The sequence below is a fragment of the Strix aluco genome, chromosome 2, assembly GCF_031877795.1.
Source record: "Strix aluco isolate bStrAlu1 chromosome 2, bStrAlu1.hap1, whole genome shotgun sequence".
Taxonomy (NCBI): domain Eukaryota; kingdom Metazoa; phylum Chordata; class Aves; order Strigiformes; family Strigidae; genus Strix; species Strix aluco.
The window spans coordinates 52,937,226-52,963,247 of NC_133932.1; the positions used below are offsets into that span (position 1 = coordinate 52,937,226).

At 39.0% G+C, this 26,022-nt stretch overlaps 1 protein-coding gene across 3 annotated transcripts in view; it reads left to right on the plus strand.

Annotated features, from left to right (window-relative positions):
* Window positions 1-26,022, plus strand: part of CTPS2 (CTP synthase 2) — a 75,861-nt gene that overhangs the window by 14,088 nt on the left and 35,751 nt on the right. For all 3 annotated transcript variants that reach the window (XM_074814735.1, XM_074814736.1, XM_074814737.1), the window contains exons 8-13: window positions 3,261-3,412; window positions 3,668-3,800; window positions 8,511-8,599; window positions 9,342-9,436; window positions 10,263-10,325; window positions 10,952-10,995. In XM_074814735.1, coding sequence (XP_074670836.1) covers window positions 3,261-3,412; window positions 3,668-3,800; window positions 8,511-8,599; window positions 9,342-9,436; window positions 10,263-10,325; window positions 10,952-10,995 — 576 coding nt within the window. The remainder of the gene's footprint in view (window positions 1-3,260; window positions 3,413-3,667; window positions 3,801-8,510; window positions 8,600-9,341; window positions 9,437-10,262; window positions 10,326-10,951; window positions 10,996-26,022) is intronic.

The window sequence follows — 26,022 nt, forward strand, 5'->3', positions numbered from 1 at the left end:
GCTATGCATAGTTGGAAAACTGTTCTGTTTCAAGCTATGGTTTGTTATTGACCATAAATCATCTCAGGTGATTATAATAATGGCTGAACAAAGTGTGGTTAAAGCTAGGGGTTTTCCTTATGTCCATAGATGATCACTGCCACATGAGCGCTCTTATTGTGGTAATATGTAATAGGCTATTCAGACCCTTTAACATGCTTAGAACATCTACTGTGTAGTAATATATCCTTTTATAATTCATGTGTGATTTTGGCCTTAATAGTTTGTGATTAATTGTTAATCAAATATTAATTTTGATAAATCAAATGCTCTTTAATATTTTTGCAAGTGAGAGCATTTTACTCTGCAATGTAATGGATAATATTAAAGGGATAATAGATGCCAGCAGTTATGCAGCATTTCAAATACGTATCAGTGTTGACCCCTCTCTCTGTAGGTGTGTAAGAAAAAGCTTTTTATAGTAAGATATAGATGGCAGTGTGGTCATTACTTCCCCCCCTGCCCCCTTCCTTCCATCTTAATATCTGTGGAAGGCAACACCCTTAAGGTAGCTTCTGGAAAATCCTTCAGAAATACCTTTGTGGTTCTTCTCCAGCCAGAGAGAGAGACAACTGGAAGTTCAATCAAACAAAAATGGTGTGTGCTTTCCTGGCAGAATCAGACCATGTGTAAGCATACACATACTTGGATTCCAACTGCGGTTATTATGCCAGTCTAACAGGACCAAGAGTCCCACGTGTAACTGAACTTCCCTAAAAGCTCCTTGGCAGGGAGGGAGCTGTCTTCATGGCACTGTTTTTTTTCCAAAGTTCTGTCTTTTAGGGTAGAAGCTCAGTAGTTGTGCCAGTTAACAGCTTTCATGAGAAGTTGAGTATATAATCCCAGACAGAGTGCTGTGTTCTTCTGGTGCTGTTGTTCTGGCTAGCTCAAATGTCTATCCACAGCACTGCACTGTGTAATATAGGTGTGTCCTTGGCAGTTAGACCCAGTAGACTGAACTGGGATGCTGCTAGGTATCATACTATGTTGCAGCTTTTTTTTTTTTTCTTCATAACTGTAGTCATCAGAATTCTGCAAAGCCATTCTTAAGTTCCCTCTGTGTCTTAAAATTAATGAGCCAATTCTGTATTTCAGAAGACACTGGCCACATGTCTGTATATTCCCTAGAATGATCCTGGATTTCTTGTGAACTGAAGGATTAGATGCATCATTGGTCTTCTTTTGGGAGCTAAGTGCAATGCCACTATAGAAGAAGCTAGTTTATTTTGTGTCTAGAATGGTGGTTTACAATCTCAAGGGCATTTTTTTTTTTTCTTTTCAGTCCAGATTTCCCATTTATTTGCTGTTGTAGAATCACAGAGTTGAGGTTAGAAGTGAGGTCATCAGGTCCACTCCTCCCTTGCTCAGGACCATTATTTAGGCAGCTTTTGAATATCTCCAAGGATGAAGACTCCATCACCTTCCTGGGCCCTCACAGTGAAAAAGTGTTTCCTGATGTTCAGAGGGAAACCCCTGTGTTTTAGTTGGTGCTTATTGCCTCTTGTCCTGTCACTGGGCACCACTGAAGAGAGCCTGGCACCATCTTCTTTGCACCCTTCTCTCAGGTATTTCTATACATTGATGAGATTTTCCACCTCCACCCTCAAGCCTTCTCCAGGCTGAACAGTCCCAGCTCTCTCAGCCTTCCCTCACAAAAGAGATATTCCAGTCCCTTAATCACCTTCATGGCCCTTTATTGGCCATGGACTCTTTCGAGTATGTCCATGTCTCTGCTGTACTGGGGAGCCCAGAACTGGGTCCAGTACTACAGGTGTGGCCTCATCAGTGCTGGCGTAAAGGGGAAGGATCACCTCCCTCGATCTGCTGGCAACACTCCTCCTAATGCAGTCCAGGGTACCGTTGGTTGGCTCATGTTCAACTTGGTGTCCACCAGGACACCCAGGTCCTTTTCTGCCAAGCTGCTTTCCAGCTGGGTGGCCCCCATCATGTACTGGTGCTTGGGGTTGTTCCCCCCAGGTGCAGGACTTTGCAATTCCCCTTGTTGAACTTCGTGAGTTTCCTGTCGGCCCATTTCTCCTGCCTGTTGGCAGGATGGCAGCACAAGCCTCTGGTGTATCAGCCACTCCTGCCACGTTGGTGTCATCTGAAAACTTGCTGAAGGTATGCTTTGCCCCATCATCCAGATCATGAATGAAGGACTGGACCCATTGCTGACCCCTGGGGTACTTCACTAGTTACTGTCTTTCAACTAGACTTTGTGCTGCTGATCATCACCTTCAGGGCCCGGCCATTCTGCCAGTTTTCCTTGCTGTCTGCTCATCCTGCCCATACATGAACAGGTTGTCTCTGAGGATCTTAGAGGAGACAGTGTTAAAAACCTTCCTGAAGTCCAGGTAGACAATGTCCCCTGCTCTTCTCTCATCTGCCAGACCAGTCACTTCATCATAGAAGTTTATCAAGTTGGTTATCAAGTTGGTCAAGTATGACCTCCCTTTGAAGAATCCATGCTGACTACTATTGATGATTTTCTTGTCTTTTGTGTGCCTGGAAATGGTTTCCAGGACTCTCATAACTAGTCCATGAAGACTACATGCTATTTTGTCCACAGACTTCCTCTAAGTGGATTTTTTTAAAAAGCTTTTGTTTTGGTAGCATATACATTGAAGCAAGGAGAAGAACACTTGTGCTCAGGATTCTGAACTCTGTGGTCTTATGTAAGCCAAGTGCAATGACCTTAGCTGCCAGCAGCTTGGATGTGGTTCATAAATGTGTTCTTAACTAAATGGTCCTTGAATGGACAATAGTCATCAATTAATTACATAACCGAATTCACTAACAGAATTCTTTTGGGAGACTTTATCGCAACCTAATTGGGTCTGTTTTGTTAAGTTCCATTTGTTCTCTCTTTCCCAGTTAATATTCTTCAGGTTTGTGAGAGAGGGAGAAAGAAGAATTAGCAAACATGACTGCTTGTGGGGCCAGATGTTTGTATTAAAACTGATGCATTGATAGGCTTGACAAGCTTTTTTGTATGATGGTGCAATGAAGAAGTGAAACACATTTTTACCTTTTGGGTAACTTTTTTCTTGTAGATTTAGTGGAACCTTAAATATTAGCTGTGCTGCCCTCCTCATTCTAAAGAAAAGTATTTAAAATGTAGAATGTACGTAGAATACAAAATGCATATAGTATACAGAAAATAGAATGTATGTTTCCTATGAAAAATTTTTACGTAAGTCTCTTATGTTTTTTTTTGTTAGGTGATATTTATCCATGATGTTTCTTCCACTTACCGAGTACCAATCCTGTTGGAGGAGCAAGGCATCATTAAGTATTTTAAACAGAGGTTAAATTTACCTATTGATGACCAGCCAAGTGATCTTCTAATGAAATGGAAAAAAATGGCTGACAGGTATTCTAGCTCCTGGTGCTTTTTTCTAGAAGTGTTTTAATACAGGTTAGGTTTTTAGCTGCTGTGAAATCACCAAACTGGACTGGGATCAGTAGCATGCTGCTGATCAACACCTGTGCATGGTCTGGGTTTAAAAACATTGTCAGTTTTGAGACTTTTAGAAGATGTTTTATGAAGTTAAAGAAAAAGCAAACACTGTTAAAATGTTTTCTTTGTGAAAAATGCTGTAATAACTGAAAAACTTGTTTTTGTCAGATATGAAAGGTTGTTGAAGGTGTGTTCCATAGCTCTCGTTGGCAAGTACACAAAACTAAGTGATTGCTATGCATCTGTTTTCAAGGCTCTGGAACACTCTGCGCTGGCAATTAATCACAAACTGGATTTAATGGTGAGGATATTTCTGGATTTTTGCTTTCAGGAATACTTTGAATGTACTAGTTCCCATCATGTGAGGCAGTTTTAATTCATGTGGAAATTAGAAAATGAATCATGCAGATAAATACAGACTGGTGAAGCATCTAATTTTTTTAAAACAGTGTTTACAGATTTAATTATTTTATTTGGAACTAAAATTATCTGAAAGGATCGCTGCAATTAACCCAAAACTGGGTCTGATGAAAAAGCAGACTTTACCTGCAAGTTTATATTTGGATCAAAGGTAGGTTTCACTTGTTCTCATGAGACTGCTTATCATGTTAATGAGATTAGCTTGAAGACAGGAGAAAATAGGTAAATTGGAAAGCAGTTGAGTTTCTTTTTAAAATCTGGTGCCAGAAGCTGTTTCTCTTCATTTCAGTTAATATTCTGAGACCCATCCATTTTATCTTCAGCAGGATTCTAACAATACCAGAATTGGGCCATTAAACTTAGTTTCTTCAAGATGGTAGTTCCTCAAATAAAGGAATACTTAGGGATCTAATTTGTCTCATTTTAATGAGAATAGAAAGCTGAACTACATGGGGGAAAAACTGTTACCAGCTTTCTCACTGGTGGAACTATCAGTTTCCATTGCTGTTTTGTTGCTAGGGCTGGCAAGTCTGCAGCAGAGAAGCAGTGTGGAAGTGTGTATTATTAACACTTAATTGGGTACAGAGGACATTTTAGCAACTTGCAGTAGCAAAACAGTAATAAATGGTCACATAGTATCAGCAACAACTGCTGATTCTGCTTTAGAGTGATTCGTTAAATGATATAAGATAAATTGATCAAAGTGGGCTGTTGCAGGCTCTACTGTACTCGGGTTTTGGTCTCTGTGATGGAAGCAAGCTCATGTATTTTATGTACTTTGGTAACTGCTGAAAATTGCTGAACCCTGTGACCTTTGATCATTCCCTTTTTTATGAGATGAAAAATAGAAGATATTTGAGTGAAAGTTCCAGTCTGTCAAATGCTGTGTATGGGTTGCTTTAGATAATGCTTGTGCAAGGAAAGCAGTCTGTTTCCACTCCAGTCTAGAAAGTTTCTCGCTGGAACTAACCACTTTTTGACAAGGAAGGTCATTAATATCTGGGATGGCTTAACAGGTTGCTAAAGGCAGCAAGCCAAAGACATAGCCACCATTCTGTTGTCTCAGTCCATCTACCCCAGAAAGAAACAGTGGGAGCACCTAGAACAACCAGGGGTGCATATATAATTATTTACTGAAACACAGAGTAAGGAATACACGGGAGTCCTGTTTACAGTGATGTTTCCAACATCTTTTGAGAGAAGATAAATTCCTTAAGCCATGAATACTGAGTACTGATGAAGGAGTTTCTCATATCAGAAACCTGGTAACATAATTCTGTTTGCTTGAGAATGAAGCCCCCATAATCCAAGGGGAAATGGTTAGCAACCTGCGACAACACTTAGACACACACAGGTCTATGAGGCCAGATGGGGTATTGAGGGAGCTGGCGGAAGTGCTCACCAAGCCACTTTCCATCACTTATCAGCACTCCTGGCTAATGGGGGCAGTCCCAGTTGACTAGAGGATAGAAAACATGACATCTGTCTACAAGAAGGGCTGGAAGGAGGGTCTGGGGAACTACAGGCCTGTTAGTCTGACCTCAGTGCCTGGGAAGGTTATGGAGCAGAACATCTTCCGTGCCATCACGTGGCACGTACAGGACAACCAGGTGATCAGGTCCAGTCAGCATGGGTTTATGAAAGGCAGGTCCTGCTTGACTAACCTGATCTCCTTCTATGACAAGGTGACCTGCTTAGCAGATGAGGGAAAGGCTGTGGATGTTGTCTGCCTAGACTTTAGGAAAGCCTCTGACACCATTTTCCACAGCATTCCCCTGGAGAAACTGGCTGCTCATGGCTTGGACGGGCATATGCTTCACTGGGTAAAAAACTGGCTGGATGGCCAGGCCCAAAGAGTTGTGGTGAATGGAGTTAAATCCAGCCGGTGGCCGGTCACAAGTGGTGTTCCCCAGGGCTCAATACTAGGATCAGTTCTGTTTAATATCTTTATCAGTGATCTGGACAAGAGGATCAAGTGCAACCTCAGTAAGTTTGGAGATGACACCAAGTTGGGTGGGAATGTTGATCTGCTTGAGAGTAGGAAGACTTGACAGAGGGGTCTGGACAGGCTGGATCGATGGGCCGAGGCCAGTTGTCTGAGGTTCAACAAGGCTCAGTGCTGGGTCCTGCATCTGGGTCACAACAACCCCATGCAATGCTACAGGCTTGGGGAAGAGTGGCTGGAAAGCTGCCTGGCAGAAAAGAACCTGGGGGTCCTGGGTGACAGCCAGCTGAATATGAGCCAGCAGTGTGCCCAGGTGGCCGAGAAGGCCAACAGCATCCTGGCTTGTGTCAAAAATAGTGTGGCCAGCAGGATTAGGGAAGTGATTGCCCCCCTGTACTCAGCACTGGTGAGGCCAAACCTCGAATACTGTATTGAGTTTTGGGCCCCTCACTACAAGAAAGACATTGAGGTGATGGAGTGTGTCCAGAGAAGGGCAACAAAGCTGGTGAAGGGTCTAGAGCACAAGTCCTGTGAGGAGCGGCTGAGGGAAGTGGGGTTGTTTAGCCTGGAGGAAAGGAGGCTGAGGGGAGACCTTATCGCTCTCTACAACTCCCTGAAAGGAGGTTGTAGCAAGGTGGGTGTCGGTCCCTTCTCCCAGGTAACAAGCGATAGGACAAGAGGAAACAGCCTGAAGTTGCTCCAGGGGAGGTTTAGATTGGATATTAGGAAGAATTTCTTCACTGAAAGGTTGTCAAGCATTGAAACAGGCTTCCCAGGGAAGTGGTTGAGTCACCATCCCTGGAGGTATTTAAAAGATGTGTAGATGTGGCACTTAGGGACATGGTTTATTGGTGGACTTGGCAATGTTAGGTTAATGGTAGGACTTGATGATTTTAAAGGTCTTTTCCAACCTAAATGATTCTATGACTAGAAAAAGGCAAATGTCACACCAGTCTTCAAAAAAGAAAAAAGGAGGATCTGGGGGAATGGCAGGTGGTCACCCTTACCTCATTCCCTGTGAAGGTTATGGAGCAAATAGTCCAAAAAGTGTTTTCTGTGTGAATGAAAAACAAGGAAGAGGGAATAGAATTAATCCCTGGAGATTTTCAGATCCTGTCTGGAAATGGCCCTGGGAAACCTGCTCTAATTTGACCTGCTTCGAGCAGGGGGTTGGGCTAGATATCTCCCAAGGCCCTTTCTGACCTGTGTGATTCTGTCAGTCTAAACAGTATTTTATACTGGCAGCTGCATAGTGGGAAACTTTTATGATCTGTAAATTAACTTTGCTTTTAGCAAAAAAGTGAAAGGCGCCAAGTCCGCAAATAATGCGGTTAGCTTTGTGTGCAGCTAGTCTTAAATTCAGTGGGGCTTTTGCATTGACAAGCATGTGAATCGATGACTGCTGAACTCCAGTGCGGTGCTGAAATGTTAACAAACAAGGGCTCCTACTGTACTTACCTGCATGTGCTAACCTCCTTATTAGTGTTTTTGTCCAAAGGCTCTCTGTATAATCCTGTGTTCTGAAGCAACTGCTTAATATTGTATGTGGCATCCAGCTTGTAACCTAGCATCCACATATGTGAATGATGAAATGTTGATGCTGCTTGAAGTGATAAATGTGCTGGCTCAGTGCTTGGCAAGGAAACCACAATTAACTTCAACTGTAATTAGTTTCTCTTTCCAAACTCCCAGTATGATAAAGTCTTCTTTTAGTTGATCCTATAGTATCCTACTAGTATAGAATAACAACATTCATAAGTAGTTATTTTTTTGTTGTATTTTTCATGCCTTCTGAAGTGTGGAAAAGTAGAAAATGTTTCCTAGAAGGCAATCCTATCTGGAAAACTTTCAGCCATCTTCTTGTTGGTTTCATTTCTCTGCCCACCAATGAGTTCTGTCATTTCAGATGATCTCATTTTTATGAGGGATGGATTCTACATCAGGATGCTATGAATTATGTTGTCTGTGAAAAAGACTGACAAAACCAAGAATAAAACTCTGATCTTTTGTGTCCCCAAGTGCAGTACATAGCTGCCTCAGTTGCTCTAGTGGTACTTCAGGAGCCATGCTTATTAATGGTAGTAGAGATTCTAAGGCAGTATTTCTAGTAGGACATAGATAATGAGTCTGCCTCTCTCTCTACAGTTTATGCTTTCATGACAGTCCCCAGGAATGCCTTTCTCACAGGCTAGACAATACAGGTTTATCCAGTCTTATGATAAGATTAGATAAACTGTGGCACCCAAAAGCTAGGAAAGTGAACACCACATCTCATTTGTATGACAGGATAAAGTCAGCACCACCCCTTGATTGGTGCCCTATTTCCATAGGAAGAAAACCTGACTACACAGTTATGAAGCATTCTAGCAAGTCTGCTTACCCAGAGGATAGCAAAATAAGGACTGGAGGCAGGCAGTACTTTGGAGCTACCTGCAAAGAAAGGGGCATGGATTGCTGCAACTAGAGCAAATACTGGGTCTTCAGAGCAAATATTGGGTCTTTAGTGAAGCTATTACAGGTTTATTGGGAAATTCACTTGGAACTCTTAATAGTTTGTCTTAATGCTATTAAAAACTTGGTTATATAATGTATGCTGCTCCTTCTGTGGAAGAAAAGACTTATTTTACTGCATATTTTTTTTATTAGTACATAGATTCAACAGAACTTGAACGTTCCACAGAAGTGGAGAACTCAGTGAAATATCACCAGGCATGGCACAAACTGTGCAAAGCAGAGTAAGTGTTACGTATCCAAAATGCAGACTGTGATATTTATTTCACGTAATAAAAAATACTTCAGTAAATCACTTCTCAGTGCATCCAAACTTCTGTTACTTACGTAAAGGGATAGATGAGCACGGTTGGTGACAAGCTTCAGGCATAGCAAATTATAGTATCAACCTGTATCTTCAAACTCTATTTTAATATCTTTAGACAAGTTGTAATAGTTTGGTGGTTGTTTCTCTTTTTGGGTAGCTAGACTTTACAGTGCAGGTCAATTGTCAAAGATTTTTCTTTGTCAGCATGCATCATAGTGAAAGGTAGTTAGATAAAAGCTTGGTAAATGCTGGTGACACTCTGCAGACATCTCTGTTAAGAATCATTGCTGGGATTTCAATTTGTGTTTATAAAGGGATGTTGTTTGCTGTCAAAATGCATTTAATTTCTTCATTATTACTCAGTAGACATAAAGTTTTGTTGTTAAGATCTTAGAGTAATGAATATGTAGCTAGTTTATTTAAGCATTGGGAATTTCACTGAGAAACATGAGGTTGATCAGATGAGAATTGGGGTGGATAGATGAGACAAATCTCTAAATGTGGAGTTAAATTCTGTGTGTTCTGAATGGTCATACAAAACATGCCTGTCATGCATTGTGATTGCTTTGTTCCTCAAAAGACTTTCTTCAGTTTGTATGGACTTCCTTTGCTGGGTTGATTCTACATGTTGATTGCTTTATATATGGCTGTCATTACAGTGGCATTCTGGTCCCAGGAGGGTTTGGAATTAGGGGAACAGAAGGCAAACTCCAAGCCATCTCCTGGGCAAGAACAAAGAAAAAACCTTTTCTTGGTAAGATCATTAGAGTCAAGAAATCACTGTGTTTTGGAGGTGTAGAGCAAGCTAGTTGATAGCAAGCTACTTGATTTGATTAAAAAAAAAAAGAAGAAAAGCACACACTAGGGAAGGATTCTGTCTTAGGGAAGTACGTGTGCTGTTGTGAATATTTTCGGCGGGGTCATAGTCATGTACTACATCTGCTGCATAAGGAAGGAAGAAGACGACTATCCCTACTCCAAAGGTTTTATTTGCTATATTCACATTTGATGTGGAGAGTCTTTGCTTGTCATTGTAATTGAATCAGCATCATTACAGATAGTAATCGGTGTGTGGAAAACATAGGTATCTTTGTACACATTTGATATATTAAATAACTTTTATTGATTTACTGGTATATTTTATTATGATAAGGTGTAAAGATGCCATCTGATGTATAAGCTAAGTGCTGTTTGTGTAAGTGCCTCTGAAGCTTTGGTTCCTACTCCGTGTTTCTTACAACTTCAACTAGTTGCCAAAGCAAAATTTGAATCTGGATATACCTAGGCTTTCAGCTTCTCTTTGTCTTTATGGTAATTATTGGTTAAATAGATGGGAGAAAAAAAAAATCTTTGAAAGGGCTTAAAGCACATAATTGTGTCACATGTATTTACAGTGTGGCAAGTTTGAAGAGTGAATTTTACATTGAGCAGCCATTTTTGTTTTATCTTTTTGGTAAGTCTATGTATATACACTGTGTACCAAGATTTCTAAGTAGTCAAATTTAAGACAGAACAGCAAGTAATTTGTCAGTCCTGCACTTTGTCCTGTTAAATTCTGGGGTTTTTGTCTTCTTTTCTAGGAGTTTGCCTGGGAATGCAATTAGCAGTTGTGGAGTTTGCAAGAAACTGTTTGAATTGGAAAGGTGAGCTCAGTATATATGCTAATGTGACTATGATTTGCTTAGAACAACTTTTATTCTATATGTAAAATGTATATCTATTATTAGAACTATTATATAGATCCCATGATCATTAGGCACTTAACTCTTGCAACATGATCATTTTCAGCTGAGCTACCTTTCTGTACAAGGGAGTAGGAACTCTTATGCAGGTTGCTTGAAAACTGCTTCTTGGTCTAACGAGTGTAGAAGAAAGTGTGCTTACAGTTCACCTCCTGTATTCTCTTCCTGGAGTGCGCAGGTAGTGAGGAGTAAAAAGTGAGAAGCAGTTTTCTCACTTGCTTTCAGTAGTTGAAGTAGCCAAACCATAGTCATTGCAGTAGTAGTATGAAGAGATTTAGCTCGCCAATGAGTTTCTACTGCTAAGAGCTGAGAGGAAAAAGTTTTGTGAAGTAAGAAAGGGAGTGTGTGCAGCTAAGATCATATGCTTCCTGGGGTTGCTTTAAAAGTGGTGCAGTATGTGTTTCAACATACAAGACTGTAGCTTACATGCAGACAAGCCCTAAAGTGCCACAGAACTGTTATGATGAGTTTGTAGTGCATGTAGATCAATGGAAATGTACTGTGTTTGTTTTGAACTTCTGTTTTAGATGCAAATTCTACAGAATTTGACTCAGACACGAAAAACCCTGTTGTAAGTACTGATTTTCTTTTTCCTGCATGTTTTGTGAACACATATCTGTTGTTAAAAAGGGAGTTACCTCTGTGTAAGTTAAGATCTATCTATATTTTTATATGGTAGGGCATGAAGAGGTGTCCACTGTCCTTATTCAGGATTGTTTTAAAAGTTGGGTTTTTTTTTTAATAGTTCCTTGCCTTCACCTGCTCACTTCTGTAATTTGCCTTAGCTTTATTTTTGTGGTTTTTCTAATAGATTGCTTGGCTGTAGACTGATGCTGTGAGTAGGCAATAATGATTCGGTTGGCTTTACTAGAGAATAAAATATAAAGGGAAGCTGGAAAGTATAGCACAAAGCTATTATCAAAATATAAATTTATATAAAAAGATAAGGATTATATGGAACGCTGTTGAAAAAAATCTTGTCTTTCCTTTATACAAATAGTATAAACAGTCACTACACCCCTCTTCCCCCATGCATCTCACAGTCCTCCTTTTGAGAAAAATTTCAGTGCTGTAGATGGGACAGGGCTCTCTGTATCATAGGCCCATGGTGTAATTTTAGAGTGGAGTTCTTCTAGGTATCTCCTAGTTCAAGAGAGTATGGCATCACATTGTCATAATAGTAGAACTTCAAAATTATCAGTAAAAGAGAGTTTTTAAGAAAATGAAAAGGAACAGAAATACACGTGAGAAGTAAAGTAGTATCTTTGTGTAAGATGTAAATACCTGTTCTAGTGATAAATTAAGTGGGTTGCTCATAGTGACCTACTGTTTCTGTATCAATTTCCTTCAAAAGAGTTTTGAAAAAAAATATTTTTTTTTCCACTTCTGCTTAGTCTGAAACATGCAAATAGGAGGTTTTTAAAACGTTTGACCTGTTTGTCAATGTTGTTTATATGCATAGGAGAGATAATTAGTCTGAACTTTTGAAGGTAAATTAGAAACCTTCAGCATTTCAGTGTGAGACTTGCTGCTAAAACTTGATGGCATTTGGAAATGTCCTCAGGTTAACAAAGGTAAACTTTTCATTTGGCATCAAATTTGTGGGCTTGCCATTGTAAGAGGTCTTTTCCTTCACCCTTCTTGAATGTATGTGAAGACATACTCTTTCACTGAAGGGATCAATTTTGTAATAGCAATGTGTTGTAAAATGTGGAAGATGTTGAAAGCTTACTGTAAAACCTCTTGCTTTTGGGAAGCAAGAGGGATAGTACAGAAGACTGATTCTGGGGCATCTTTATTTCTAGGGCTTTTTAGTGCCAGTTTTATTTAACTTCTTGTGATTACATTTCAGCTAGTCACCTCAGGTACCTTTTCAGGATGCAGTCATATCATTAGGAGGGCGTGAGTCACCCTTTGGAACTGCTGGTTTCTCTATTATTTGAAGGGTTGTTCACAGTAGCTGACAGTAACGCAGAGCTCCACACTTAGCTGAAGTCAGAACGCAGATGTTTAACTGCTGGGGCCCTACCAGCAGTTTCTTCTATTACAGGAATTGTAGTGTGTATTAGGACATCTAGGACAAAATTTTATTCCACAAGTAATTAACTGAGTTACTTGCAGTTTGCATTCAAGGACAAGTAAGGTATATATGTTAAAGAGACAATTATGTGGACATAAAATTAAGAAAATAATGGAGTGAATGTGTCATAGAAGATTAATACAGTGTTTACAACTGAAGCAGTATGCTTGCAGTATATGTAATGGATATTCTTTTGTTCTGAACTACATTAAGGTTCTGAAATTGGTTATTACCAGTCATATTTCAGTATCTTAATCTGATCTTTGACATCTCAGTTCTGGGCGAGAAACAGATGTAAATCATTCCAAGGGTTAAATTTGCACTATCAGTAATTGTAACTGCTGAATAATATATCTTAGCAGAGTCCATCTGGTGCTAAAAACTGTTTAGATATTCTTTATAATAGCAAATCAATAGAAATGATTGGAAGAGAAGCAGATTAGTGAAGTTTGCGAACTACGTAACTGATGTAGATGTTTCATTACCCAAGAAAGTTAATTGGAAACACTGTATCAGCACTGGTAATACTTTGTGTTGTCACTGTGTGGTTCAGCTAAGCACTAATTTAGGGCCAAAGGAGTGTACTTTTCTTTTGGTTCCTGCTCATTTGGAAACTGAAGGGGGAGAAGAAAGGCACTGGTGAGGCAGTAGTTCTGTTTCCTTTTATTTTTAAGAAAAAGGAAAAAAATCAAAAGTTTGAAGATGTAGTTTGGCAGGGGAACTGAGGGACAACCATAAAATATGCAACTACTTACATCCCTTCTAATTTGCTAAGCATTGCAATACTCAGAACTGTACTCACCAAGGTTGATAGTGTCTTCTAAAGTATATATAAAATATCTTCATCTACTTTGCTTCCCTTTTGTCTGCATCTATGGAAATTTGAACCTTTTTATTAGGAATAAAGACCGAGATCATCAAGTAATCATGTAACTGAGAATTAGGCTTGCAAAGGAAAAACAAGTGGCTGAAATGAGAAATTATGTTCCTGGCATTACTGTCTCTCAATTAAAATAACACAAGTTATTGTACTATAGAAAAGCATTGTCTGCATTAGTAAAAAGTTTTGAACATCGTAAAAGGTTTTCACATGAGGAGGCAATTGTGACTTGTTCTGTTTTGAATGAGTGCACATCTGAATGTGGAAATGTAGAGAGTTGCCTGCAATGCTGAATATCTGTTTCATTTTAGCTGTTCCATCAATTTCTACTATCATTACAACAATGTTGCTCAACCCAGGCTCTGCAAAAGCACCCATGAGTAACTTTATATAGAAGAGAAATGCTGTATAACCCTGTATTGCTTGTTTTGGGGAATATTGATACCAGTTATACTGGTGTGTAAATGACTGCAAGTATTGTAGAATTAAGATTTCAAATACCTTGGAAAAAATAGTAGTATCTGCATACAAAAAATGGAAGTTAATGACTTCATTTGGGCCATTTTACATTGTGTTTTTAAAATACTGTAGGGAAAAAAAAAAGTCCTAAAGCTGAATATCTATGTGATGAAAACTTAGAGGAAATGAGACCTAGAATTTGAAAATATTAATAAGCTGTTATTTATAAGCTGTGTTTGAGAGATTTGAAGTTGCTATTGGATGTTTTCATTTAGGCTTAAGTTAAAAATGTGTACTCTTGAAGAAAAAAAACCCAGACCTGTGATATGGCAGTTATCTGTATTCACCAGACCATACCATTTACACTATCAAATATCACTGTAAAGTTTTGGGTTCCATTCCTCTTTAACACGTTTGATTTTAGTAGGGAAAATGAGGGAGGTGCATTAGCACTGGCCAGAGTCCCTCAAGTTCTTGATCTCATCTTGGTTGATTATTTGCAGGTCATATTCTCATTATATATTCTTAGGCTTTCTGCTTTACTTTCTAGCCTTTTGGATAATAACGATAGGTAAATTGTTACTGTTCTTTACAGGAAGATAGCTGTTCAGAGAAGTAATGAATTTGCTTGAGAGTAGTGCTTAGTATGAGTTTTCTGTTGCAAATGATAATTTTAAGGTCACACCCGGAGGACAGTGGTAAAGAGCTCTTTTTCAAACTGGCAACCTGTCACAAGTGAGGTCCCCCAGGGATTGATAATGGGCCCAACGCTGTTTAATAGCTTCATAAGTGATTTGGATGATGGGAGCAGGTGTACCCTGATGAAGTTTGCTGACGATACCGAACTGAGTGGGGAAGTGGACACTTGAGGAGAGCCACTCTGCAGGAAGACCTGGATAGGCTGGAAGAGTGGGCTAACAAGTACCTTATGAAGTTCAACAAGGACAAGGGTAAGGTCTTGCACCTGGGAAAACATAATGCAGGAGTGGAGCACAGGCTGGGATCTGCCTGGCTGGGGAGCAGCTGTGGAAAGGGACCTGAGAGTCCTGGTGGAGAACAAGCTCAACGCAAGTGAACAGTGAGCTGCTGTGGCAGTGCAAGCCAACAGGATGCTGGGTTGCATCAACATGGGCATCACCAGCAGAGAGAATAAAATTGTTATCCCACTCTACTAGGTGCTTGTCAGGGCACAGCTGGAATACAGTGTTCAGTTTTGGTCCCTGCTATGCAAAAAAGATGTAGACAGGCTGGAGAGGGTCCAGAGAAGAACCACGAAGATGATCAAGGGACTGGGAAGCCTGCTGTGTGATGAAAGGCTGAGAGAACTGGGCTTTTTCAGCCTTGAGAAGAGATGGCTTAGGGGAGACCTTATCACCATGTTCCAGTGTTTAAAGGGTGGCTCCAAAGAAGATGGAGGCTTCCTTTTTACAAGGAGTGATATGGAAAAGACAGGGGGTAATGGGTACAAGTTACTCCTGGGGAGATTCCAATGGGGCACAAGAGGAAAATTTTTCACAATGAGAACAATCAGCCACTGGAATGATGTCCCCAGGGAAGTGGTGGATTCCCCAACATTGGACACTTTTAAGATTCAGCTGGACAGGGTGCTGGGCCGTCTTGACTTTCTTTTGCCGAGAAAGGTTGGACCAGATGATGCCTGAGGTGCCTTCCTATTATATGATTACATGAAAATTAACTCCTTTAAAAGGAAATTGTATAGTCTGTGAACTGCTAATGAACTGAATTCACTGGATGGCAAAAGAGTTAATTTTTTATTCCATTTCCTTCATCTTCCTCTACTATTAAACTTAGATTTATTTTTTGGAGGAGCCTTTTAATTATATTTTTTTTGTCAATTTTATTGCAACTGCATCTAATAGTGTTCTAGGAAAAAGAAAAAAGACTTCCTAGAAATAATTTTTTTTTTTTAAATTTAAAAAAGCTAATTTTAATTGTGACCATTGTTCTTCATGATCTATTGCATCTTGTGTAGGATCATGAAACTTCAGATGTTTCACCATGTAAAATAAGTGCATTTTTTCTAAACTCAAGCAATTGTGCAGAAATAGATTTTGCCAATAGGTGACACTCTTGTAACGTTTGTTTCTTGATGACCACATTTCCTCTTCAGGATGTCAGCAACCTGACTGAATTAAAAATTTTTTAAGGTTGTCTTAAGAGATGAAAAGGAATGTATGTCCCACTCATGCAAAAGCACCTTTTAAAATTCTGTGATTTTACTTATTTGTGTAAAGTAGCTAACATAGCTTAGAAAGCAAATGTGTGAGGAGTATATTTAGTTTTGAAATCAAAGCCTATTTTTAATTTAGAAATTTTTTTCATAAACCAGAAAAAAAGTAATAAATATTATGATTTTCTATTTTTTTTCTTCCAAGAAACATAACACATTTTAACAGCTGAAGTGTTTGTGTAAAAGAGTGGTCCAGGAGCCTATTAGAACATTTATATCATGTTTAAATATTGTAATTTTTGAGGCTTCTATTCATGCATCAGTGGCGTGAATTATTTTATTCCTCATTTCATGGAGGGGAAATTCAGGGATAGGAACCACTGTACGCACTTGATAGGCTTTGCAATTAAGTTGAGTCTTTAAGACCTTAAGTAACTCTGAGATCTAACTGATTTATCAGGATAATGGGTGATGTTGGTGTTAAAATTCAGTCCAAATTCCAAGTTCTCGGGTAGGATTAGTGCCTAATCCACTGAATTACTTGTCTTCAAACTTTTCATTCTTCTCATTTCTGTTCTTTTTCACCAATTTCCTCTTGAAGTAAATAATAATGGCCATGAATTACATGTGTGAAAATACATGTCACAGGGAATCATGCAATGAAAAAGTTAAAACTGCACCAAATAAATGTAATTAATGTTTTAATTTCAACAGCACTCAGTTCCTGTATGTAATGTATTCCCATTTACAAGAGTCATAACAAAAAAGTACATACTTACGTAAATAGAATTTAAAATGAGCATGTAATGTTACAGTCGTCATACTTAGCATTGTTAGATTGTTATGGAAAATAAGTATTTTATGTTTAAAAAATTTGAACTGTTTACTGTATGGAAGTGTTGTCTTATGTGAATGATGAAACTGAACTGGGAGTATTGGATAGTATGCCCTAGGGAACACTCCTCAAATGGAATGATACATCTTTCCTTTTATGTGTTTTAGAAACCATTTGATTTTAATTGCTCTAGAGGTCCAAAGAACAGCTTGGGCAAAGCAGGGTTTGTTAAACAACGCTATCTCAGATGTCATGTGGAATAGAAACGGGTAGTTCTGAACTAATTGTGAGGCAGTTTAGCTGGAAAGTGTGGCTAGCAAATGTGCAGGAAACAATACAAGACATACTTTGTTATATGTCAAATCTTTATTCTGTATGTTTTAAAATCATAACAAATCTGTGGTTTAGGTGTATGTATAATGTACACAAACGCCAGGCTCTTCTCCTTCAAAGCAGTGATATTGATTCTTGCAGATGCGTTACTGTCCTGTACCAGTTATCTTTTTTATAAGCATCACAAATTCATCAAAGCTGACACTTCCATCATTATTTTTGTCCAACGATTTAATTATGTTATCAAGTGAGAATGAATCCTGTTTTTATAGGAAAAGAATTAAAAAAAAAAAAAAAAGAGAATGAAATAAATAGATTACCATGACTATTGTCCTATGGGGAATATTGCCAAGAAGTGATGCAGTCAATAACAGTCAGTGTTACTTGAAGGCGTTACTGGTAGTGTTGTATTTACCAGTTTTACTGGTTAAACTAGAAATACAGTGCCTGCTATCGCCTGCCAAAAATGTTATCAAAGATATGATAACCATTTGAGAAGTATCAAGTATTACTCAGGTTACTTCAGTCTTGTGGGTAAATTTGGAATTTAGGAAATGGACCAGGTGGAATAGCTACAGCACGTACATCATCACCAATAAAAAATAAATATGCATACCACCTACTGCTTTATTAGGTACTAATTTAGGCCCTGCATACGCTATTTGAAAACGTGTTGCTACTTTCATTACGCTTTGGACCAGGACCTGAGAGTCTCTTCCCTCCCCTTTTCCCTTCTTTACTAGGAATACTGTATTCACTGCTGAAAAATTCTTGCTAATGTATTAAATACAGTTTAGATTATTAGCTCCTTTTATTTGTCGTGTCTGGTAGAGTGCATGTAACATCCTGATGCAGTGAGTATTCTGATAACATCCCCGATCAGGCTAGTTAAATAATATAAAACCAGTTTTGATTTATAATTTAAATTTTTAAAATGTTTTCTTTCTTCATACTTAATGTGTATGCATGTTTTGTAATGTCCTGTCCTGCTTTTATGTTGATTTATTATGGTGCCATATATTTCTGCAAACAGAGTAGGTACTTGAAAATGCCTGATATCCAGACAGAAAATATCAGTATTGCTTTTCCTGAACACTTACATTTCCACATATCTAGGAAAATGGGTATGGTGCTAAATTGTCTACAGCTAATATAAAAGTATTATATTTCTGAATTTGCCATCACATTTTCTATTTATTTTTGGCAATTTCTGACTCATTTGTTTTTTTTAAAATCAAAAAACCCCACACTAATAAAACACAAAAGTTTTTTCCCTTAATTAGGCATGATATTACTAAATTGGATTACTGTATTTCCCAGAATACTGGATTTTTCTATTGAGATGCAACTTCTTTCAGACCTTTAGCAAAAATTGCTTTTGTCAGCTATCCAAAACACAGTATTTAAGAATTTGTCTAGCAAAAGAATCTAAATTGAGTCCTAATGCAGTTCAGGAAAGGTCTGGCAGAGAATATATATGAAGTCAGAACCTAGACTTTTTCCAGCTACAGGAAACGAGTACTACTTTTCTTAACTTGGCATCTTTCTGGAATGGCAAACCTTTTATTTTGTGATGGTGGGAACTTAATCTAGATAGAAATTGGCTTATGTCTCTTAAATTTGTCCTACTGATTTAGTTGTTTTATAGATTTTCCTATATATTTTCTAGATTCAAGATTTATTATTTAGACTGAAACAAAAAATATTTTATGAGACTCAGATGTACTACTCTAGGTGAAATTTGGCTCACATAAAAAACCCCAAACAAAACAACTTCTTAGATTATTTCATTTTATTTCATAGGGCTTTGTTATAAACTCCCTACTCAGATATCTGTTTGGAGCTACTGTTCATTAATGTGAATGAAGTTTTATAAGCCAACCCTTATTAAAGGATTATTTATGGAGTCAGTGAAGCCATTTGGGCACAATAATCTGCCCTGCAACATCATTGCCTGTATTTCCTTTTTCCTATCCATTTCACAGGAAGCACAGTGAATATAAGAAGAGTAAAACTTACCTTTAGGTACTGTGCAAATTGATTCTGAAGTAGATTTTTCAGCCCACCAATGGACAGTGCACTGGTGCTGCCCTCCATTAAAGCATACTGGGTAAAATACTTCAGAAGGTTATCGTTGAGTAAATGTTCCATGTTTCTCAGATGTTGTCTTGAAGAATAACTGCAAACAAAGCAGACAGTAACAATCTTGTGCATCAGAATTTTGAAATACATCTGACACCTTGTTTTTACTGGTTTACTAACCATATGAAATGATTAATACTTAACCTAGATTAAAAGAGATTTTGGTGTTTGTTGTTTTTTTTTCTATAAAACTGGATTAACTCTCCCAAGAAAAAAAAAATCTAAGTTAGGTTCAAAGATTTGAAACACCCAGTATGTTTAGGTTATGCTTACCTCACTCAGAATCCAGAGCTTTCAAATGTATTGAGCACAAGTGAGAGTCTCAGACTGGGGCAACCTTTATAGCTGCTTGCACGCTCCACCCTAGTTATGCAACTAGCATTTGTCATTGAGTCAGTGCACTAGTTTTTATTGTGTTTTCAGTAGTCAAAGGAATAGGATACTTTAGCAGTAGAAATGAGTAATATTTTTTTGTCTCTCAAATGGGTCAGCATCAACATCCACCACTGCACATAATGTAGATTTACTTGGTCTTTATAGGCCATCTCAGAGAGGTTTTCTCTCTTAAATTTGTGTATTTTACGCTTCAAGATGTACCACACCTAAAGAAGCCTGAAAAAGGCTCCTATGGGGATATGTATAGCATTTGTTGCTATAATGGACTTTTGGAAAATGGTAAATATAAATTTGTTTTTAAAAGATCCAGATAAAATATGAAGAAGCTACTTGCGTTTTGTGTGAGTTGATAATCACCAATGCCAAAGCCAGTTCTGCAAATTTTGTGCTCTTTCTCAACACATGATTTAATGTCCTCTGGAATAAAATTTTGGTTGCTGCTATTAAGGATCAAAACACTCCATGATGTGAATGGAAAAAGCCCGAAGCATTCTAAATGGGAAAGGTCAATCTAAGGTTCTGAAAAACGGTTCCTTCTTGGAAACACCTTCATAACTGAGTATTGTGTTCTGCGGGTTCTGAAATCACGTCCATTGATGGTCTGTGGTGCATTTTTGAGTGATATTCAGCCTGTGGTTGATGCTTCCTAACTCAACACTGCTGGCTTTGCAACTGCTAAGTTGCTGGCTCTGGCTGTGGTTTCTACATGTGGTTTCTAATCTGCCTGATGTCTGCTGTTGCCATTTAGTGCTTAGCTCCAGGCTCACTTACTAGATCTTTCACTGTGTGCATCACTTATTGAGAATCAATCATCATTGCATCACTTAGAAATCTGAGCCCAGAGCTTTGTGGATCTGTAGGAGATGTATGGGTTGGAAGGGGTGTTTTTGGAACTGTAGGTGTATGGGTCTAGGGTTCCATGACAGGTAAGTGGGAGGTTTCCTGAGAAGACTAGGCAAGCTTTGCTAGATGAATCACGTAGATACACACCTTGCATTAGGAGTCTACTTGCATGTGCTTATACTTACTTCCCAAAGTGTCAGAGAGAAGAGTATTAGAAGAGTCCTTCAAAGACCATATAATTCATTCTTCCCTTTGCCCTAGAGTGGGATCACAGGTATTTGTTGGATGTGTGCTTAACATACTGAGTGCCTTAAATAATGGGGACTCCACAACTTCCTTATCTGATCTATTCCTTGTGGTCCCTTATCTTGCTGTTAGACAGTATTACTATATGTCCACAAGCCTTGCTGCGCTTAAGCCCTTTGCTTCTCCTGTCTCCACAGACAGGGAGAAGAGACCTATTGTCTTCCTTCTTAAAATGGCCTTTAACATACCACATTTTTTGGTTCAGAAATCCTTGCTAGTTTAGTCTTCCTTTGGGAGTCCTGCTTCTTGGATCTACTCATCTTTTCTTGACTTCCTCTAGTTGGTTCCCATCCTGCTTGAGATACCATGTCCAAAGCTGTACAGATTGTTCACCATTCTGGGCACTCAGAGCGTTGCAGATTTAAATAGTGCCTGAAGCACTTGGTTGATGAGGAGGACCTTTGTCATTTTACAGGGAGGTGGCAGGCTACAGGTCTTTAATAGTAGAAGACTTTGTCAAGTTTCTTGACACTTTTTCAAGCTTTTTGTGACATACACTGATTTCAAATTCAGCACAGAAGCTTGGCATTAGCTTGAGGGTCAGAGAACTGAGGTCAGGCATCCCCCAGTCTTAGTCCAATCCAACTGAGGGAGGAAGCTGGAAAGGCATTTTCTCTTGTGTTTGCTTTTTGGCTCAACAGAAAGTCAGGAGCTGCTGCTGTCATCACTAGCAGAACCTCTCATGCTGCTATGGCAGCAGTGCAAGCAAGTCTGAGCATCCTAGCCTTAGAATGCATTGTATGGGTTAGGGCAAGTCCCATACACTAAACTGGGGCATGAACTCTGTGGTTATTCATGACAATAAGATAATCATAAGTCCTTTTCCTCTTTTCTTCCTCTTCTTTCTGCAAACAAAACAAAAACCAAACATCTTTCTCTTTCCATCCTGTTTTCTACCTTTGGTAGATGGTGAAGTTTTAGTAGTAGTGCATGACCAGGTGATCTAAGGCTTTTGATCCCCATCTGCTGCTTCTCTTTGCCTAGAGCTCCTGCCTGTGACAGCTGCGCTATACTTACTGCTTTATCCCTTTTGGAAGCAGTGTCAGGAAGTTGGTGTGCCTGATGTGTATTGTTGACATTACAGTATTTGCAAAACTTTTTTTTATGTATTCAGATGACTTGCTTTTACTTGTACCAAAGGCACCTCCCTGTATTGAAGATGTAGTACTAAGATGCTTAGTAGTATGAAAGAAGAACTGCATTTCCAGGGATCACAACTCAAGGAATTCAGCACATTAGCCTTGTTAATTTGTTAAGCATTCATTAAAGAAAACCACCTAATTGCAAAATAGCATAACCAGTTTTACTGAAACATCTTCCCATGGAAGTGAGAGACCAGTGTCTGGAAATTTAGGTGACCTGCTCAAGAGTTGCACAGGAGTTGTATGCCAGATCTGGAGATGAATCCAGTCTCCTCAGAATAGCTTTATTCACAAGGCACTGTAATCTGTAAGAGACTGTCTGAATAAGAGAGTGGCAGAGTGGGGATTTGTAATTTGATCTCCCAACTCTGCCTCTTCTCATTTAGACCACAGTGCTTTCCTCCAGTAATTTGTGTGGCATCTCTGAACTCTGTATCAGAATCAGCAACCGAACTCGGTTTCATGGGCCCCAGTACACTGTCTTTGTCAGAAGACCCCTTTGTGCTATTCCAAAATAGGTACAGTTTATCCAGCACAACCTAGCAATGGCAGAATGATATCCAGGGGTAAGGAATTCTGATCGCTGACCAAGAATTTTAACAAAAGTGGGAGAAGATAATATATTACTGTTGTCACTATTAGATGATATGTGACTAGCAGATAGCAGCATTTATCTGTGCTGAAGAACAGCACTTGTTACTAAGCTTTGATATCTGTGCAAGCTGACTCCCAGTGTAGAAGTAGCAGTCCAGCTTTTGTTACAAGTGTCTTGCTGCTCTTCCTCAGATGTATGAATACATATCGTTCCTGCAGTTTATGACATTATTCAATTGGGTTTGCCCTGGGCTAGAGAAGTCATGTTAGTAAGCACCGTATCCTTTTGGAATTGACATTTTTATTGTAGCTTAGATACAAAGCCATTAGCAAAGAAAGAACTATGCTGATGATGTGTTTTAAGTCTGTTTAGGGATGCACATCACACACGTGTCCCTGTGATAATTGTGTGTCATTTTCTTTCAGTGATGGTGTCTGCAGATTCAATATTGACTCAAAATTGTCTATTGCTAAGTATTGCCCTAGTAAACTGGTTTGCTGGCATATTTGGAGAAAGCAATTCTGATCATGTTGGAGAGTAAGAGAATAAAAGCTGCAGGGATGACTGAAGTTTGGGAGCTTATGGCATCATGGTCACATGGTCTTCATGCATGTTTAATGATGGATTAAGTGGGATGGTGTTATCTCTTTTGCCCTTGTCACATCCTCCTGTCACCATTGATGGTGTGTGGTATGTGGTATGTGAATCTGTGCTTTTTGTTTACATTAATGTGCTGGACTATAAATTGGATTGGCCTACAAGTGGATTTCTATGCCATTCACTGACACTGTTGGAAGGGCACCTTCCACAGGGGTGGGGTTGTGGTTGTCCCTGAGGGCAGCAACTATCTCTGTCATCCTGTTTAATCCTCTGCTGATGGGTTAACGCCCTAACCCTCCAGTATTTTTCCACCTTCTTCGGTGTATTTTATTGTAGCAGCACCACTAATGCTTGTATGTGAGCCCAACTACTTCAAAGCTAGTTGAGGAACCTCTGTGAGGCTTATGTTATAGCCTGACCACAGTATAGAAATGTCTACTGTCAAGGTGAAGTTGGCTATAATTGAGACCGTGTATTTGTGGATGCTGTGCATTTAGAAAGAAAGAGCAGGAGATGGTTTTGTGCTTAGTATGCATTTATTTCTACTTTTATACTGCTTGTGCATCATCTCTAGTTTCCAGACATCAGTCACTAGACCAAAGCCCTTTGTTAACTTTGGTTACTTTCTGGAGTGGAAGTGGAAAAAGATGATGGGACAGTTTAAGTAAATTGGGCTGGATTAGGAACTCAGTGGGACGTAGATTCTTTATCTGAGTGGCAAAGAAATCTTGCACAGGTGTCAAATAAGTTTGATTTCTTACTGAGTAAAGAAGCAGAGCGATATTTGTATAGAATTAATGCTAGTATAAAGAATGTACATGTATGTCAAATACGTGCCTGTTGTAAAATACCAATCCCCATGCTGCATCTGAAGTTAAGTATGGGATATGTACAATAATAGATCAGTAGGAATACATTTTTTTGAAATAGTTGTACTGTAGATAATTTGCAAGTAGTAAAAGGAAAGCTGTGGAGATGCAGATATCTGCCGCTACCACAATGTGTGTTCATTTTGGCTATAGGGGCTTTGGTGAGTTCTGCAGAGAATCAGTCCTGCAGCTGCAGTCATCTTCAGACATTCTTGCACTATCTGCAAAAAGGGAAAGACTTTAAAGTTGGGATACTGATAGTCTGCTACATGGGACCTTTTTGAAGGTGTATGTTGACAGGTGTGGGAATTAACTCTCTAGTGCAAATAGGGGAGTTGTGACAGAACTTGGCAATGTTGCCAGTGCCATGGGTTCTTTCTGTCAGGCTAGGAGGAGGTGAAAGACAGACTGAGAGAGCAGGAACATCCAGTTAACAAATTTTCTGAAAAAGATCAAGTAGTTATGGGTGAGAAGTTCAGCAAACTGCACTACAGCCGTTGTAGAGCACCTGGCATTGCTTTGAGGTATGGAACTGTTAGATAGAAGTTGAGAATGGGTTGTAAAATCCTTTATGTGTCACAGATGATGCATTCCTTATGTTCAAATTGCCATTGTTTGTAAGACCTCCAGTGGTGACGTGTAAAAGAGTTGTCTCATCTCACAAATTAAACTTGAACTATATGGGTTATCCTGACAAGAGTTTCTTCCAGGCCCTCCCTTGTGACATATACCTAATGAGATGTTGAACGTGTCTCCCTAAACAGGACTGGGTGTGGCTGCTAAAGGGATGGATGATTTAATATGATGCATTGTTTGTAGTCAGCTATAAATTGGTGATGTGTTATTCATTGTAGCTGTATGTGTCAGCTTTTGCTGTCATATGTACACATCTGCTGAAAGTCCCTGTGATGTAGGTATTTTATGTACACGAGACAGTTTTGAGGGAGAATGTGTTTCAAGATGTTTTATCCTTCTACTTTCTGAACCTTGGCTCATGCAGCAGTGCAATAAGGTTGTTACTGACACAGCTGAAATTTACAGTTAGTGTAATTACTAAAACCCTAAAACTTTTTGTTCTTTCCTAAACTCAGATTTGTTTTTTGGAATTCTTAAGAGTGATCAAAAATGCATAAATCTCTATTCCAGGAAAGCACATATGGATTTATGGAGGAGTTACATTTTGCTGAGTTTCATGTAGGGCAAAATAAGTATAAGTAAGGTAGTACTGTACAAGTGGCACTTGCAAGTTTGTTATTTCTGTGGTGAGATTAAGTCTTCTCAGCTGTTCTCTGACCTTGGAGATGCCTGGAATCTCTACATGTCTCAGCTGTATCTAAGAACCCTTCTTCATCCTGAAGACAAAATTGATGAGGAGAGGTAGAATTGAGTTCTGTAGTTTGTTTTCAAAGCATTGTTGTTACTCTCGACAATGCAAACCTGAAGGACTGTTCAAAAGAGGTCTAGAGGTGCACCTAATAAACCACATGGGCACATAATATAGAAATTACATGGCACTGAGATGCCTAAATCCCAAGGTGTGAAAATAGTACCAAGAAACTCCTTTGCCCAGCTTTTTTCTTGCCTAGAAATACCTATAATCTGTTTTCATGCAAGTCCAGGATTACTGTGTCAATGTAATAATCCTACTAGTGAGTCAGAAATGACACATCTGGTTGTCTTGATCCTGGAAGGGCCTAATTCATTATGTATTCTTAAAATTTATTTAATATGATTTGATAGAAAGAGGCCTGGTATAATATTTTCTTCTAAAGCAAGCCTGCAGCTTGAGATGATATGGTGATAGGATACTTTTGATTCTTTTTGGGTGCATGTGGGGAAGATGGGGGAATCTTGGGTCCTGGCTTCTCTGTCTAAAACACTTTTGCCTTTTACATTAAACAGCAGGAGCTGAGAGAATGAGTATTCT